At 51.2% G+C, this 18,925-nt stretch overlaps 1 protein-coding gene across 9 annotated transcripts in view; it reads left to right on the forward strand.

Annotated features, from left to right (window-relative positions):
* SHANK3 (SH3 and multiple ankyrin repeat domains 3) overlaps positions 1-18,925 on the forward strand; it is a 329,535-nt gene that overhangs the window by 256,809 nt on the left and 53,801 nt on the right. For all 9 annotated transcript variants that reach the window (XM_062625226.1, XM_062625229.1, XM_062625228.1 and 6 more), the window contains one exon: positions 99-223. In XM_062625226.1, coding sequence (XP_062481210.1) covers positions 99-223 — 125 coding nt within the window. The remainder of the gene's footprint in view (positions 1-98; positions 224-18,925) is intronic.

Consider the following 18,925-nt stretch of genomic DNA (forward strand, 5'->3'; position numbering starts at 1 on the left):
AATACAGAGACTTTCCCATGCTCCTGGACATCCTTGACCACCTTCTGCTTGGTTTCTGCCACAGCATCTCAATCTCACTCTCCCTTTGTGTTTTGCAGCTGAAACCCCAATCGAGGAGTTCACCCCGACCCCGGCCTTCCCTGCGCTCCAGTACCTGGAATCAGTTGATGTGGAAGGTGTCGCTTGGAGAGCAGGGCTTCGCACGGGAGACTTTCTGATCGAGGTGAGTCAGGAAGAGGCAGGGAGGATGAGCAGTGGCTGCCACCAGCATCTGCCTCTGCAGGTTCTGTGTCTTGCATGAAATTGGTTTGCTCTATAAGGTATTTTGAGAGCTGGGTAATAATTGTTACTGACATGACTGCTGCCTGATGTCTTGATGAAAAGCTGCAGTTCAGATACAATAATTCAAACAGTTGCATGTTCTCTGTGCTAGAAGATGAGCTGACAGGTTCCCTCCTGTTAACTGAAAACAGAGGTTGGAGAAAAGACTCGTCAGATGCTCTCTCTGGAGGCCAATGTCAGGGTTGTTTTCTAGTGCTATTTATTGTAGCTTTGCCCAATGTGGTGCAAGTATTGGGGTGTATAGAGAAGATTAATCAGGTATGAAGGGCTCTGCTCTGGTATCACCCCTCTGGAGGACACGATGCTGGGGCTGTGCATCACCTTCATTCCACTCCGAGGCCACAGCCGGATGGATTTTCCTGATCATGTTTAACAGAAAGGAAAGCAAGGACTAGAGTCATGTTAAACAAGTGCCCGGGGGGCTCAGCAGCATGATACAGTGAGGTGAGATCGAGGTGCAGACTCCCTGGGACACAGGCAGGAGACAGAAGAGAAATGACACAGGAGCAGACAGGGCATGGAGCGGTCATGACACATGACCTGCCTCATGGTGAGTGAGCGCAGCAGAGGATGGACTTAAGGAGTGACTTAAAAGAAAGCAATAACAGTAATTTTTTTACAAGGATGCTCCTCACTGAATGAGGAAGGTGTAGGAGACAGCAGTGTGGTGCTTGCGAGGGAAAATGGTGTTCAGAACCCAGTGGGTGCGGTGTGAAGAGCCCAGGTCTGCGTTCTTACAGCCGAGGGAAAGGCTGTTGCGATGCAGTGTCATTCTGATGAGGAATGATTCAGGTGCTTGTGAATCACGCAGTCATGATGCCCATGTCTGGGTCTTCATTGTAAAGGGATCCCAGAGAGTTTGTTTCAAAGATGAGTCAGTGCAGGAAGGGGTGTGAGATGGATCCTGCCCTTTCCAAGAGAGCAACAGGGGCAGGAGAGGTGGAGTGAGGCCAACCGTGCACTAGGTGGGATGGGAACTGTGAAGGTTTGAGGTTGTTATGTGGTTTTACTCCACTGCAAGTCTCTTTGCAGCAAGTCTGAGCAGGACGCACGGGATGGGCAGTTGTACAGCCGGAGGAAGGGCTGGCATCCCCTGGGATTCTTCTCTCTTGCATCATCCCATGCAAAAATCATGAGGCTTTAAACCCAGTAATGGAGGATGTGATACCTCTGCTGCTCTGAGGTAGGGGGAGGGGATGTAGGTTGTGGTAGTGTGTGGTGTTGGGCAAGCAGAGCTGCACCTTCTGGCAGGCAGACGAGGGAGGTTGTGCTGATTGTGGGGCTGGGACCGGGAGGCGGGTGATGAGGCTTCGCTCAGCTCGGCTGTCGCAGTTCACTCTGCTGACAAACACTCCCTTTGCCAGGGGTGGTCATCACCACGTACCAGGCAGTTGGTTGAGGCACCCTGGAGCTCCCAGCAGTGCTCTGGAGGTTCACTGCAGCAAGGACCTCTGACACAGCCATGGACTTGACAGTGGATGTGTGCCTGATGGAAAGCCTTTGCCTGAAGCAGGGCTGGCTGAGGTGTGTCCATGTTGTGATGTGTCTGTGCTGAGGTGCTGAATGTGCTGTGCCCTTCGTGGGAGACATGAAGTCCCACAGTGGTGCTGGGCAGGCGGGAGGATGGACGGGTAGCATGTGGGACATGGACCCACATAGCCAGGGACACTGGGAATGCCACAGTGAGTGAACCATGGGTTTCACCCATCAGCAGAGGTGCAGGTCAGGAAGAGCACATCCCTCTGCTGCTCTCTTTCCTGCTGTTAGTGGGCTTAGATCTCCCCCCCATACCAGCAGCAAACCTTTGGAGAGCAGCTCCCAGTAGGACCGTTCACTCCATCCATCCTGGGCCCAGGTCCTGCAGCCAGAATGTCCTCAAAAGCTGTGAGTAGGAGGTTGCTGGCAAAGGCTGCGTGACCCAGATAGCCTCGTGCCAACAGCTCTTCTCTCCTTGGGGTGTCTTCTGCTGTGCCCTTGGGGTGTCTCCTGCTGCGTCCTCAGGGTGTCTCCCGCAGCCTCCAAAGAAAGCCGGTGAATTGCCAGTTGCCATAAGCCTGACAAACCCGTTATAGAGCTGGTACATTTTCTGATATGTGCTATTACAAAGCCAGGAAGAATTTCAGATGCACATAAAGCCACATGGGGTGCAAGGAGTAAGCTAAAGAGCAGGTCAGTCCTACAGCAGAGCAGCCTCATCTGGACTGGAATTTGTGGTCCTTCTCCTCTCCCTCCCAGTTGGGATGTTGAGCTGCAGAATGGATGCATTTACAGGTTGCCATTTCCTTGGGATCAGCTAGCTGAGCTGGCTTCCCCTGTGTCTGCATGATCATTAAATCTGTGGCAATAAGCATGTGTGGTTTCCCTAGGAAGGGAAGCCGGAGGTGGGTTTAGAATAAGCACAGCAGCTTTGCCGCAGTGTAAAGCTAGTTCCCATGGGCAATAGTCAGAAAATGAGATGCTGTGATATGGCTTGAAGCCTTGTACAGGTCTCTGGGACCATCTTCAACCTGTCCAAGTGTATGAATTAGAGGTGTTAAATTTAGATGGAAGGTGCATGGGCATTTTGAGACTTCATTTCTAGCCTTGTAACTTGTATCCCGAGAGCATCTCTTGCTGAAATTAATCTTTACCCTTTTAGCTTTAAGGGTATCCTAGTATTGGACATCAGTGCTAGATGTAGGTAAGGTACTTTAACACTGGAGTTAGCAAATTAGAATCACAGACTGGTGTGGGTTCGAAGGGATCTTAAAACTCATCCAGTTCCAGCACCCTGCCATGGGCAGGGACGCCTTCCACTGGAGCAGGTTGTTCCGGGCCCCATCCAGGGGCTCTGAGCACCTTCTGCACGAATGAAGGGCCATGACTGCTCTTGCCCAACATGGCAAGCTGAAGCCTGCTTGGTTGGCAGGTTGGGGTGGCTTTGTCAGTGGGATCCATGGGATGGCCGTATGGAGCTCAAGACACTTGTTTGGCAAGTGCTGGTGTCCTCACCTGGTACTTCAGCAAGGCTGGTCTGTGTTTGTGTTTAACTAGGAAACGTCTCCCTGATTTTGTGAAGGTGGAGAATTCCATCAGACCCCTCCCTGGCTCCTCCAGTCTCCCCAGTTGCTGGCACTTGAGTGCATGAACCCCTGAGACCCCTTTGTTGGTACTCGGATCTCTTGGTACACGTGCACACTCACGTGCACACGCACATGCACTGGGTCCCACAGGCCTTTAGACACTGGATCTGTCCAGCAGCTGGTCTCCAGCCCCCAGGTCTCCCTGGCTGCCTAATGCACAGGCACCCCCAGACACAAGCAGTCTCCCTGGCTGCTCCGGACACTGTGTTTACCAGTAGCTGACTTTCAACCCACTGGTCAGCCTGGTCCTTCTGTAGTAAATCCCCAGACCCCAGTCCCTTTGTTCTCCTCTGCTTGTTCTTGCCCGATCCACTATCATCCCACCCTGCTCCTGCCTTCAGTCCTTTCATTGGGCATCTTGGTAGGTCTCACACATGACAACACAGAGTTAACACAAGATCCAGCAGTAACAACCCATCCTGTCTTCAGTCTGTACATACTGATGTACGCTGCCTGCTTCCCCCTCTCTGCTGGGATTTATCTCCAGTTGATCCCAGCTTTAACAGCATCTGCTGCAGGGCTGCCCAGCTCCCTTATGCTCCTCCACCTTGGGTTGTCTTCTGGCTCTGAGCTGTGGCAGAGGGAGCTGGGAGCTGTGGAGAGACGTAACCTTAGTCCTGCAATGCCACCTACCAACAGAAATCCAGCATCAGAAGCAGCATGTTTAAAATGCTGTCCTCATGGCTTATGCTGGGGCCCCTACACCAGCCTAGTCCCTGGTCTTCCAAGTCTTTGCAGCTCTAGAGTACCATAATAATAGACTGGAATATGTTGCTCTCATTCCACTGGCTCTTTTCCCCTTGCTTTCTGTGTTTGTTGCTTTTTCTGGTCTCCTTTGTTGTGCTTCAAATCCTCTCTCAGGAGGTCCGGACACCGTTCTCACTGGAGTGAACAGGTTTAGTTTCTAATCCCAGCACATCCTGTGGAGTGCCCACAAGTGCTGAATCTGCTTTTTGTGTTGGCTCAGCCTCTGCTTGCTGCAAAGCAGTCAGTGGAAATCTGATCTGGAGTTTGTTACTACTGAAGGTTGAAGCACTGTCTGGGTTTTAAGCTTGCAGAAGAACCCTCTGATGCTGGACCGGATTGTCCAGACCCTTCAGTGCCCAGCTCTCAAAGGGGAAATTCTGCCTCGAGGAGCACAAAGCCTGCAGGGCAGGGGCTTGTCTACGTATCACACGAGCAGGGCAGGGAGATGCATCACACAGCACTGCTCCTTGCTTCATTGAAAGCCTGCACAGGGGCTTCCTGCCCACCAGCTGTGTGCTGGGCTGAGTGGAGGCAGGGAATGGGCAGAGAATGGGAAGGACAGTGGCAGGGCTGCGCTTTGGTCTGCTGGGGGAACCAGGCAAGTCACTCGTGGTTGTCTTGCAGTTCTTCAGCTCTATCCCATGAGCTGCTGCTCACCCCCGGTCTCACTGTTCCATTCACTTCCTAATCCCTTAATATACTTCCCAGCCCCTGTCCCTCTGTTTCCTGGCTTGACTCCCCCATGGCCACTGTCAGAACCGCACATCTGGTTGTGCTTTCTGATGCGCACAATTGCTGCTTCCTCCCTTTATCTGTCAAAAGCCCAGAGGCCGCCAAACAGTGCATGTGCTCACGTGTCTGGAGAAGCCACCCAGGTGAAACTCCAGCAATAACTGCTCAGCATCTTTGTTATCTGCTGATTCAGCAGCCAGAGGATCCCACTTTGCAGATTCTTGTGCTAAAACAAGTACATGAACCAAGTTATTTGGTATCATGAGGTCTTCTAAAGACAGATCCTCAGTTCATCACCAGTGTGGAGGCTGCCCTTTCTTCCTTGTGGCTGACCTTGCCCATCTGTCAGGAGTGGGATTCGGATCAGCCACGGGCAGAGCCGCCTGTGGTGCTGGTTGACACAGGCTGTGCCTGGAGTGTGAAGGGACAGACAATTCCCAGGGCTTCTGCTTGCTTAGAGCAGGTAGGTCAGAGGCACCAAGCTCAGGCCTTCACCTTCCAGTTCTGAGATCTCCACCCCTCTCCCTCTCTCACACAGTATTTCTATGTATAGATGAGTAACCTCAGTGTTTACGCAGCATCTCTTTTAGCTGCACTTCCATCATATCTGCTCCAAGAAGAGTGGTCGGAGGAAGCCCTAATGTGAAGCCAAGTGGCTGCTTTTCTTGACTTGTCCATGTCCTTGTTTCAACACCATGGTGCCAGTTGTCCGTGGGGCACTGTAATCTCCAAAATACCACCATGGTCCTACAACCATGAGGCTGCTGCAACAGCACAGACTCAGGTGACCTTAGCACATGGCTTTGGTAGAGATCTGTGGTGGGATTCATCTCACCTCACCTCCGACTTCAGTTACCTGGGTGCCTGCACTGCCTGCCTTGCCTTGTCTGCCAGTGCTACCTGTGGAGACCAAATACATGTGGAGATGGAATTTGGGGCAGTGAATTCATCTGACCTGGCCCTGTGTCTGACATGGATGTGACAAGTCTGGTAGATTCTGGAGAGGGGCTTGGGACAAGGCCCTGTAGGGACAGGACAAAGGGAATGGCTTTAACCTGCCTGAGGGGAGACTGAGCTGAGCTCTTAGGCAGAAGCTCTTCCCTGTGAGGGTGCTGAGGCGCTGCCACAGGGTGCCCAGAGAAGCTGTGGCTGCCCCATCCCTGGCAGTGTTCAAGGCCAGGTTGGACACAGGGGCTTGGAGCAAGCTGCTCCAGTGGAAGGGGTCCCTGCCCTGGCAGGGGTTGGAGCTGGAGGAGCTTTAAGGGCCCTTCTGACACAAACCATTCCATGGTTCCAACCAGCTCTCCCCTGAACGTACAGGAATCCCAGGAAAGCTTTTTCCAGGGCAGGTGCCCATTGTGTGGACAGCAAGTTGGGTAAGGTGAATCCCAGCACCACAGCCTCTTCACAGAGGTGCATTATTCTGTAGTGCTGTGGGTACTAAACATGGAGCATCTCCATGGAGCATCTCCTTGGAGAAGGGGGGTTTGTTTGCTGTGCTCTCGGGGGCTTCTCTCGGAGGAGCTGCCAGAGTCTGAGCACTCTCGACACTGGGGGTGCCGCTGCGTGTGCAGTTACCACTGACTGGTTCTCCTCAGGTTTATGGTGGCAAAGCCTTCAGGAGGAACCAGCGATGACTCCCCCATGTGAAGTCGGGGAATTTTGTGGTGTCCGTGTGCTCTGAGGTGCTGACCTCTGGAGGCTCAGAAGCAGCGCTGAGGTTGCTGTGAGTCTGTCCTGTTTGCTGGTCTGCGGCAGCAGGCACAGGAGAAGGAAACCCTTCCTGGACACAGTGTTTCAATTTGGAGGTTCAGTCTTTGAACACCATAGCGGTGTCTGTAAAGAAAGGCTAAACACACACACCCGCACACATGCGCGCACACACTCCGCTTTCACGAGTCGTTCCACTTTATTCACTCAGGCATGGTAATATACAGCACACAGATACGGGTCCGAGCCGTGAAGCCAAACAGAAACCACATCATTCCCAGTGACTGTTTTCAGTCACTATAAATTCCATTCTATAAACAATCACTCCCCAGCCTCCTTCCCAGCCCGACCTTGCATCCAAACACTCCTTGGCTTACTCAAGACCCAGGGGCACTATCAGCAATTATTCTTCTTCTTTAATTATCCGCATAGCGGGAACAGGAGGGGTTGCAGTTCCCACACATGATTCTGAGCATGGTATCTCCATCACCTCAAGAGGAGATTTGGTTCATTTCTCCCATTCCATCCCACTTGCTCATTGCAGTCCACCTGTCCCACAGAAATCGTTTTGAGTTGATGGTGGACCCAGAACTTCAATAGCACAAGGTTTCATCACAGCTCTGAAACTTTCCTCAAGTTCCTCGCTGTGGAGGCCATCACGTAGAGGTGTGTTGAGCCGTATGGCAGCAGGGGACAGTGTTGGAGGCCTGGCTTTACTCTGTGTGTAGTACTGGATTCTATACTGTGACTGTGTTGCTAGAGATGCCTTCATCAGCAGTACCTTCAGTGGTGGCAAGATGTGACCAGTCTCTGACAAGAATGTGGATTGTTTTTACTTCCCCATCACTGCAAGTCCCTCTCTGTGCTGCTGAGTGCACCCTGCAGCATCCCCAGCTCCCACATGGGTTGTCTTGGCTATCTGGAAACTCCAGCTTTCAGTGAGTGGCCTGGATGTCAGGTAGCTCTGAGGACTCCTTTTAGTAACAGAAAGACCATGAGCAAATGTGGTTAAGTAGCTTGGTGGACCGTGTTTTCATCCTGAGCTGTGGCCAGGTCCTTACCCACTGCAAAACCTTGAGTCCTGGTTACATACGAGTCTTTTACATCCTCAAATGGAGGGATTTTCTCTTAGTTCTCTGAGCATGTGTCTCAGTAGTTTCCACATAGCTTTTAGCGGGAAAATGAAGAGCATCTTCTCCCATTGCTCCTGTCAGGGCTCTCTGGGGATGGCTTTTTCCGTCAATGAGTTACTCTATTGCACAGTGAAACTGTAAGTTTGGGCTGATCTTCTTCCTGAGCCAGCTTTTGAACCCGCAGCTGGGTGTTCTCTTCTCTGTAGAGGCACAAAAGTGCTGGTTGGAAGGGTTCTTTGGGATCCTGCTCTGAGAAAGACTACATCAGGTCAACTGTGGCTCTGTCCAGCCAAGCGTTAGGAACCTTCTGTAGGAAACCATGTGCATGTTGGTGCTGCTCTGGTCCTTCTGGTGGCCTGCTGTGGAGCCCTTCTGTGCTCCTGGAGTCTCGTTCTTTATCTAGAGTCTGAGACCAGCCTGAGCCTCCCAAACCACAATCTGTGGCTACTGGCCATGTTCGTTACATGAGCTGCTCCTTCAGGAGCAGTTCAGCTCAGTCATCTCTGTAAGTCCCTGTGAGCAGTCACAGGCTCCTAGCTGGCTTTTTGTTGTGGGATCTGGGTCTGGAGCCTCTTCAGTGTGTTCCCATCTCTTGAACTCAGTGGCTGAAAACTGAGCACAGTATTCCAGTGCAGCCTCCCCAGCGCTGAGGGGAAAGGGTGATAACTCCCCTCAGGCTGCTGGGCAGGCTGGGAGCCCAGCCTTGTTCAACAGGAGCGTGTGTTACAGGCTCCTAGTCAGGGCAGAAGCTGTAGAATCATGGAATGGTTTGGACTGGGAGGGACCTTAAAGCTCCTCCAGCTCCAACCCCTGCCACGGGCAGGGACACCTTCCACTAGAGCAGCTTGCTCCAAGCCCCTGTGTCCAGCCTGGCCTTGAACACTGCCAGGGATGGGGCAGCCACAGCTTCTCTGGGCACCCTGTGCCAGCGCCTCAGCACCCTCACAGGGAAGAGCTTCTGCCTAAGAGCTCAGCTCAGTCTCCCCTCTGGCAGATTCAAGCCATTCCCCTTGGCCTGTCCCTACAGGCCCTTGTCCCAGGTCCCTCTCCAGGTTTCCTGCAGCCCCTTCAGGCACTGGAGCTGCTCTCAGGTCTCCCCTTCAGGAGCCTTCTCTTCTCCAGGCTGACCCAGCTCTTTCAGCCTTTCCTCATAGAAGAGATGCTCCATCCCTCTGGCCATTTTTGTGTCTCTCCTCTTGAACTCTTCCAATGGATGCAGCAGCTGTTGCAAAGAACCTGTTGCTTTCCCACTACTGGCTGTCTATCTTATATTGTCTGTCAGGCTCCAAGGTCTGTGAGCACACTTTGTCCATGAGCACTGAGACACAGCACAGAGTTAAGCACTTTGGTCACACCTGTATTGGCCACGACTGATTTTTCATCAGCACACTCACATTTTCCCAAACTTCCTTTTGGTGCCAGTGAACCCCAGAAGATGTCTGTGTTCTACTGAATGTCTTCTGATATAGTCTTTGCTCCAGCTGGGCTTTGGCCTTCCTGATCCTGTGCTTTGTGCTTGAGCATTGTTTTCATTGCTTTGGTACCTGTCATTTTTTTCTCCTCACATGTTTTGTTTCAGGTCATTAAGAAGCTTGATTTCTCCCCAGGCTGCCCCTCTGCAAAGTGCCTAAATGACAGGGGAGGTGGGTTGTTACTGACATTCAACAACTTCACTTTGCAAAGCATCCACCCCTTCCCTTCAGGGTCTTCTCAGGGAGCTGAAGTCTGTCCTGAGCCTTCTCCAGGTGCTCCGTGCAGCCCCCTCGCCCTTGCTGCCCCATCACCACATTCCCCACCAGTTTTGCCCTCTTGGTGAGCAGCAGGTCAAGCAGAGATCACCTCTAGCAGGCAGTGTTTGTTTTGTTTGGAAATTGTCACCAGTGGTCTGGGATCCTCCTGGGTTCCCTGGCAGTGATCCGTTGCCTTCCCAGCAGACATCTGGACAGTTGAAATCCTGGAGACAATAAGAACTTGCAAGACTTTCACTAGTTGTTTGTGGATGACCTCACCCACCGCCTCCTCTTGGGTGATGGTGACAGACCCCGCTGCTCCTCTCCTACCCTCAGAAGGCAGGTGTTAGACACATGTATTAGGCAGGTATGGGTTAGATCTTAGGCAGAAGCTCTTCCCTGTGAGGGTGCTGAGGCGCTGGCACAGGGTGCCCAGAGAAGCTGTGGCTGCCCCATCCCTGGCAGTGTTCAAGGCCAGGTTGGACACAGGGGCTTGGAGCAAGCTGCTCTAGTGAACCTTTACTGGAATACTTCCTCCAGACCTTCCTCTGATCTCTGGGCTTAGGTCGCCATTCTCTGATGACCCAGTTTAAAGCCATTCTCTGCACTGCAGCAAGGGTGGTTGCTGAGGTGTTCTTCCCTCTCGCAGTTACACAGGGTCTTTCTCTTCCTGGCAATCTTCTGTCATCCCCCAGTGGGGCACTAGGATCAGGGAAGCTCACTCACAGTGGGCAGCATCAGCTGCAGGGCCAGGCATGGCTCTGGCAGGCGTGTGTGCTCCAGTGGGTCTGTACTTCAGCCTGAAGAGTTTTTGGGGACAGACTGTTGAGAATGGAGCTGGAACACGCTCTTGCTGTGTCTCAAGGGCCTATGGCCCCAAAGCCTTGCAGACTTCAAGCTACTCAGTGTGTTCCCTGAATGTGTCACTGTGACCCACCTGGATGAGCAGCAAGGGGTAGTGATCAGAAGGACAGGGTCTCCAAATCATTCCACAGCACTGCCAATGCAGTGGGGCAGGCAGCAAACCTTCCAGGATAGTAGTTCTGGCTGGCACATGGTGTCTGTGTCCCATGTCTGGTGACAGCCTTCACTGTGACAATACCAAGGGATGCGGTAGATAGCAGAAGACCTGCTTATGCTTCCTCACTCTTTCAGCACAAGGTCACCCGGCAGAACTACTGAAGGTTTTTCACCAGGGTGGCCTCTGATTTGTGTGGCTCCTTTCCTGAATTCTGTTCTTCTAAGGCAGAGCTCTCCCTGCATTTAAATGTGTTTTGTTCTTCTTTATTGTAGAATCATAGAACGGTTGGGGTTGGAAAGGCCCATAAGATAAACTAGTTCTAGCCCTCTGCCATGGGCAGGGATGCCTCACACCACACTGTCACCCAAGGCTCTGTCCAGCCTGGCCTTGAGCACCACCAGGAATGGAGCATTTACCACTTCTCTGGACAGGCTGTTCCTTATCCATTTGACAAATCCTGTTCAGAAGTCACCTGCATTTCCCACCCTCTGCAGGAGAGGTGTCCCAGGAGGCAGCATCTGAGTGCCGAGACTCCTGCAGGAGAGCAGCAGGGCATGATTGGGTGGCTGAGGCGGAGCTGCCGGCAGCTCTCCGTGTTATGCTAGAAGTGGATACATCACCCAGTGCTGGTTTCAGGTCATTAGATTTATACATAAGAGGTACAAGGTGGAACGCTCCCAGTTACAATGATTGCTCAGTAATCTGCTACTACTGCTGTCAGTAATTGTTGTGTCTTTCCTGCTAATCACTGTCCATGGGGGTCTCTTGATGGTCATCGGTGGTCATTTAATGAGGTTTCTCCCCAGAAATTCTCTGCCAGGATCAGCCATCAGTCTACTTCAAGCTGTTTGAATGGCCTTGATTGCAACATCAGTTTTCCTGGTTTATATCCAACAGTTCTTGGATTCAGAGCCAAGGATCTCTGCTGGTTTTACATAAACAACGCACTATCCCTCAACGTCAAACTCCAGTTACAAGGTCATCCTCACAGAAATAAACCAGTTTTGCTTGTAACATCTGGGTGTGTTTCAGTAGGGCTCAGGTGTCCTCCGGGTCACCTTTGGGAAGCGTCTCCATTCTTGAGTTCCCTGTATACTCAGGGAATTCCCATGTCAATGCCAGCGCTGCAGCCGTTAGGTAGGACACAGGGTTGGAGAGGTTCCATCACCTCCGTGGCCAGGAGCTGTCTTCTGCTGTCACCTCTTTGGTTTGGTGCTGCTGCATGGTGTGAACTGCCAAGGAAGGATGCACATAGGTAGGTGGGTTGAAGTGGAAAGGAGCACTAGGAATTTTGAGGAATTCAGTATTCATAGTCACAACACCTGAGCTCCTTCGCTCAGAGCTGAACGGCTTGGCAGGGTGTAGAGGTAGGTGGGTTTACTCTTGTGTGCCTCACTTGGACAGTCTGGGTCAAGAAACCTGCAGATGCTGCTGAAGCAAAGGGTGCCTGTGCTTTGGCTGAGGATATGTCCTCGGCCAGAGACTGGAGGGGCTTGTGGACAGTACATGTGGAGGTGCTCTTCTCACTGGTAGAGGTTTTCAGAGGGCAAGGAAAGTGGATGTGGCTGTTAAAATGTGGTCTAGCTGGATAAAATGCAGCAACACAAAGATGTGGCTTTTCTTGAGGGAAGGCTCCAAGCTGCAGGGATTGAGGTGACCATGCAGAGAACAGCAACGGGCTGTGTTGAGATACCTTTGGATGAGGTGGGATGTCAATGCAGTAGCTGCTGCAGACGGCACCTGGTGACAGCCTCTCCAAACCCATCACCAGCATGAAAGACAAGGCAATGACACCCTTGTGCAGTTAGTGCTTGCCTGGCTTGCTGCAGTCAGTGAGGCAGTGCCAGGCTGTGGAAGTGTCACCATCTGGGACAAGATGAGACCTGTCAGGGTGTGGGGTTTGCAATTCCTGCCATGTCTGACCGGTATTGAAGAGCACAGCCCATAGTGTTGAGCCATGTCTTCCATCTGAGCCTGGCAGGGTTTAGAGCCTGGATTTTTTCCCTTGAGGAGCTTGTAACAAGTGATGTGAACAACAGCCTTTGGACTTACACTTCCATTTTATACATCTGTTGAGCATGCATGTGTCTGCACATAGGATTTACGGACATTAGATACAAAACTGGGTATAAATTTGTGGATATTGTCATTATTTGGGGCTTTATTTCACAGTCATACAAAAGCATTGTTAAAATTACAATTAGCAACTGACAAGGGATCTCAGTGCCAAAGCCAGGTGTGTGGGCAGGGAAAGGCTGCTGGGGCAGTGTCTGCACTGGGGATGAAGGGACCCCGCAATCACCTTTCCCTGTGGGTAAAGAGAAAACCTGCTGGGGCAGAGGCTGGTTCAACAGGGAAACATTTCCTGAATGTCTCTTCTGCCTCTAGTGAAATACTGTTGCTGTGGGATACACGCAAGAGGGACACGGAGCTGTTGGAGCGAGTCCAGAGAAGGACATGAAGGTGCTGCCTGACTATGAGCTGCTCTGCCTGCAGAGACCAAATACATGTGGAGATGGAATGTGGGGCAGTGAATTCATCTGACTTAGCCTGGGGTCTGCCTTAGAATGTGACAAGTTTGGCGGATTCTGAAGAGGGGCTTTGGACAAGGGATGAAGGAGCAGGATAAGGAGAATGGCTTGAACCTGCCAGAGGGGAGACTGAGCTGAGCTCTTAGGCAGAAGCTCTTCCCTGTGAGGGTGCTGAGGCACTGGCACAGGGTGCCCAGAGAAGCTGTGGCTGCCCCATCCCTGGCAGTGTTCAAGGCCAGGTTGGACACAGGGGCTTGGAGCAAGCTGCTCCGGTAGAAGGGGTCCCTGCCCGTGGCAGGGGTTGGAGCTGGAGGAACTGTTCCTTTCCAGCCCAACCATCCCATGATTCTGTGAATTTCATTTCACACATTTGAAAACAGAATCGGTTGCTCAGTGGCACTGTACAGGTGTAGCAGCAGATCCAGTTGTGGGGCCCTGATCATGTGCAGAGCATGGCAGCAGCCTGGAGCATCTCATGGACAAGAGTGAGACCTTTGTCTGAACCTCAGTTTCTCATAGTTGGGTGCATCAATTTGACATAATTAACGCAATCAAAGGGTTATGTGAGGACACGCTGCTAAATGCAGTCCAGAAATCAAGGCGGGGGAAATCTGCTGGGCCATCACCCACTTGAGTGAAATAATGAAGGAGCAGTTAAATATTGCTTACAGACACACATATCCCCTTCTTGCTGGAAAGGTTAGCAAGGGAAGGAGAAGGAAATGTGGTTAATTTGAGCTGGAGTGTGTAGGAGGTTGATAAGGGGAGCCAAAGGAAATATCAAAGGCCGATATGTAAAGATAATAAGAAATTTTGGAGCATTAGAAGGGAAAAAAAGTCTGGTAGAGATCCATTTCTATATGTAAATGATGAAATTGTATATTCTGGTGCAAAAGAAAAAAAAAAGGCAGAAATGTTCTGCGCTGAGTTTGGAACAAATCAGGAAGATGTATCTATCCATATGATGTGCTTGGAACAGAAAGTTTCCCAGCTGTAACCAAGGAGAAAGTGAGATAGTATTTGCTAAAAATAAAGCTACTCAAATTAACAGGCTTGAATAACAAATCCCAAGTGTCGAGGAGCCTGGTGAAGAGCTGCTTCGGGTGCCTTCTAGTCTTGGGCTACATGAGCTCCCCAAGAGCTGGTAGAGGGCTACTGCTGTTCTGTATGCCGGGGTGTAAAATAGGTGATTGTGGAAGCAAGAGCTCGTTTAGCTCAGCATTGATGCTGGGGAAAGTAATGAAGTGATTCATGGGGAGCACAATCAACAAAGAATTAGGGAAGGAAAGATTGGATGAACAGCGTGCAGTGTGGTGCCATGGGAGGTGGGAGCAAACATGGTGTCTTCTCTTGAGAGCACCATGGGACTGGTCAAAGGAAGGCCTATGGTCACAAAGGTTTGACTCCCTTAATAACCACATGGCTCATGTATAAATGAACTCACAATAAACATAGCTTAGAAGCGCTGTGAAGTGAAGCAGGGGGACATTGCCAAAAGCATCTGCTAAGGGGAAGGTACAAGCAGGGCCATCACCATCAAGGTCTCTTTACATTTTTGGTGCCTACAGCTCAACATTCCTGTCAGTGTTTCAAAATAGTGCCAAATCCCCAGGTTGAGAGGACCGCAGGTACCAGACAGAGGGGATAGCTGATGCTGGAGGAACTGCTGCAGAGGGATCCGACTTTCCTGCTGAAGCAAACCCATCCCGGATGAGGATGTGTCTGCAAGCAGGGAATGTAGGTTACAGAATGTGAAATCACCCTGGAAAATTGTAATTCAGTGAAGGACATAGGTTTCTCCAAGATAATTGTGTTACTGTTCATTTGATTGCGTAGGATGTGGCAGAGATTTAGCGTATGTAAAGGACAAACTTCCCCGGTTCTGTGGACTCGCCTGTGCTGGTTGCAGCTTCAGAAGATCACTAGAACATCACTTTGTGCAAGTCAGACATACGCACCTATGGTCTGATGTCACCAAGTGGGATTCTAAAAGGCCCTCAGGGTGATTCACAGGCTGAAAGAGGAATTGAGGCATCCTGCTCAGGATCCTGAAGGAGGGCTGATGGGGGCAGCAGCTCTGCCTGGTGGGTGCCTAATTCCATCACCCAGCTTGGAGGAGACAGCTCACTGCAGATCTGGGGGCATGTGCAGAAGATCCCCAGGATAACCACAATCATGGATTTTAGTGAAACAACATTTCAAAGCACTTCTGCACCAGTAAACCCTATGATTGGAGAATGACATTGCCTGGAGAGGTGGGAAAGACAGTTTAGGGTTCAGGTTCTCAGAAGGAGCATTTTAGGGTGTGGATAATCTTGCAGCTTGTCTCCAGGTTGAGCACTTTGAAATGCTGAAAGGATGAAGTTGTCAGAAACCCTCTGCTCTGCTCTCTGGAGGGATGGACAGGTTTGTTCTTGTCGGTGAAGGTTGATCCCCAAGTCCCTAGGCCCAGCTGTCTGTGCTTGTCCTGGTTGATGGACCCATTGCTCTCCTGGTGGGTGGCTGTGATGGAGCTCTGGGGTAGAACAAACCTAATTCAAACTTCAGAGCTTACGTTCATTTAAGTAACAACTTGTTCCTTGGACGTGTATGATTCAGGTGATTCATTGTCAGGTCAGGCTTCTTCTGTACAGATACCACATAAGGAAGGTGCAGACAGATACCATCACATCACGTGTGGTTCTTCCAGTCTTTCCTCAGAACTCAACTTGGCCTTTCTCATTTTCTGAGAATACTGTGCATTTCTCAAAGCTGCTTCTCACTCATCAACATAATTTGGGTTCTGAAGTGTCCAGAATGGACCGGAGCATGCTTGCTGAAGCTGTGGTGATAGCACCTTCACCCTCCTCCAACAATCAAACACTACATTGTAGTGCATTGTAGATACTGGTGGCCATTAAAGGATTCCTTCCTTCACGGGGACAGTGGCAATACAAGATGCTGTTAATTAAGGAGATCACATGTCCCTGGCTGTTTCCCATGTGCCTTCCAGCATCCAGCATCGTTGTACTGAGGGCATTAGCAGGAATGACCCTGCTCAGCCATCTTAGTGTCTGTGCATGGACCTATTCCCAAGGAATTCATCTGATCTCTCTCCAGATCTGCCAGCACTGTCCACCTCAGGCCTCCCATGGCAGTGAGCTCCAGAAGACCATTGCATGCTGCATAAAGACTTCTTGCTCTTGTCTGGTTTCACCTGATCTGCCACTAGTCCCACTGAGAGCCCTGTCCTGACACTGCAGGATGTAGTGAACAGCAGTGCTGCCTTTGCTGGGGCCTCTGCCTTGGGGAGTTCTGTAAGCCTTCGCCATGCACATGCTTCAGCCTTCTCTTCCCCAGCTGCAGTCCCAGCCTTCCCAGTCTGTCTCATTGGCCAGTTTCTCTATTCCCTTGACCATCTTGGTTGCTCTTCTCTAGTTCTACCACTTCTTCCTTGAGCTGCTGATCCAGACTTGCACACAGCACCGAAGCTATGCATGTGCAGGGTCAGCACAGATGACGTTCCCCAACTTGGTTTCACTCTCTGCCATGATATATTTTCTTGGCTGCTGTTGTGCATGGAGCCCATGACTTTTGAGACCAGTCGGTGTCAGCTCCAAGGCCTGTCTGGAGCTGCACCCACCAAGTCTGTATTCAGCATCAGCATAAATTCAGAGGGCTCTTCCCTACAAGCATTACTCTGCATCTATTTGCATGATGGCCTATCTGCCACCTTTTGCCCTCTCACTTGGTTTGGGAATCCTCCTGGATGCACCATTTGGCTCCTCAGAAGGTAGTTGCAGCAGTTTATAATGCCCAGACTTTGATATTGTGTCTCCACATCTGTGTGTATGTTCTTTTATGTTTTGTAGACCTTTTCTGCATGATTTTATCTCCTGTCCTCTTCCAGGCCAAATGCACATCTCCAAGAGCAGGGCATCCTCATTAGGCAGTTGTTGGAATTCATTATTGCTGGATCACGTTGAGTCACGGGTCCACCGCTGTCCAATCTTTCTTATCCCAACACCTCCCCAGTTGAAGGCCAGCAGTGATGTGGAATGTGTAGTTAAATGGGCAGGACTCCCAGCTGCTGGTCTTCTTGAAGGTTCATCTCTTCACTTCATAGACTGGGACCAAAAACTGATTTGTGGGTCTGTGTCTCAGGCATCCCTCGTGTAGCTCCAGCATCATCAGACAGCCCTGTGCTGTCAGCTGCAGAGATCCTCCGTACACAGGTCTGCTCAGGGGCTGGAACACTGCTTGATTTATTTTGCTGCCTCGTCCTTTTATGTCTAAGTGCTTTATTGCCCCTGTGGGAGATGGTTTTGTGCTCCTGAGAGCACAGTTCTGATGTTCCTTACTGCTGCAGGTGGGGATGGCCTGGCTGAGACCGTCACCCAGTCTGCTAGAGCAGCTTGCTCCAAGCCCCTGTGTCCAGCCTGGCCTTGAACACTGCCAGGGATGGGGCAGCCACAGCTTCTCTGGGCACCCTGTGCCAGCGCCTCAGCACCCTCACAGGGAAGAGCTTCTGCCTAAGAGCTCAGCTCAGTCTCCCCTCGGGCAGGTTAAAGCCATTCCCCTTGGCCTGTCCCTACATCCCTTATCCCAAGCCCCTCTGCAGCTTTCCTGCAGCCCTTTTGGGCACTGGAGCTGCTCTCAGGTCTCCCCTTCAGGAGCCTTCTCTTGTCCAGACTGACCCAGCCCAGCTCTCTCAGCCTGGCTCCAGAGCAGAGCTGCTCCAGCCCTCACAGCATCTCCATGGCCTCCTCTGGACTCGCTCCAACAGCTCCACGTCCCTCTTGTGCTGCTGCCCCAGAGCTGGATCAGGGCTGCAGGGGAGGTCTCCCCAGAGAGCAGCAGAGGGGGAAAATCATGACCTGGGGGTCATGCTCTGGGGGTGCTGACGGCTTCCCCTTGGGCACCTCACTCTGTGTGTTTTGCCACCAGCGGCTCACTGCTGGTGTCTGACCTCCCTCCCACTGCAGAACAGTGGCTGCACATGACCACTGGTTCCCTCGGTGGTGGTGAGAGCTCAGCTCCCTGCAGGTTACAGCCGCTGGGAGCTCGTTTTCTGGTGCTGTGTTGGTTCAGGGCAGATTTGAAGCTGAAAAAGAACTGAAAATCTTCCCACCCTCATCTCAGTGGGGTAACCTCATGAGACATGCATTTCTCTTTGTATTTTGAATTCTTCAGGAGCATCTGTTAGAGAAACTTTGCTGTTGGTTTAGCCAAAGTTGTTTGCAGTTGGAGGGTTCTGTAGTTTATGTTCTTGACCATCAGCAGGAATTGGGGATAAATCAGGGTTTCATATTTCTCAGGAATTGTTTTTTTCTGTACATTATTGCTTAGTGCAAGCAACTGACCAGTCTCCCTGTGATCAGCTTAACTGTAACATCCATTCATCACCTTCTAGGTTACTGTAGCCTCTTGACTGCTTCTCTTACCTGCTTTCTGCAATATGTTACTCCTTGAACTACAGTTCCTCAGCTTTGAGCGCATCCTTGGGTTTACTCCATCTTTCACAGAAAAGACCTGGGGACTTGGGACACCTTTCATGTGCTGTTCCCTCTGTTTTAAGCAATGCAGAGGTGTTTGTTTTCCCAAAGGACAGACTCCTCATACTCCCACACCAGTGATCAAGCTGTCCTTTGCAGACTGGGGAACTTCACCCAGCTCTGGCACATTTCTGGCCACTTCGGTTGTGGCTTTGGGTTGATGTCCTCTGGCCAGGGAGGTTTCAGAGAGTCGCAGCGTCAAGTCAGGGCTCCCGAGCAAGCGTGGCACAGGGACTCTCTGCTTACTGGCCAGTGTCATGTCCTTCTTGTCCTTCACAGCTGGCCTTTAGTGTGCTGGGTAAAGCTGGTGTTGATCTCCCTGA

The sequence above is a fragment of the Pezoporus occidentalis genome, unplaced genomic scaffold (genome assembly GCF_034315485.1).
Source record: "Pezoporus occidentalis ecotype Australia unplaced genomic scaffold, CSIRO_AGI_Poc_V1 ctg279, whole genome shotgun sequence".
In the NCBI taxonomy this organism is placed as follows: domain Eukaryota; kingdom Metazoa; phylum Chordata; class Aves; order Psittaciformes; family Psittacidae; genus Pezoporus; species Pezoporus occidentalis.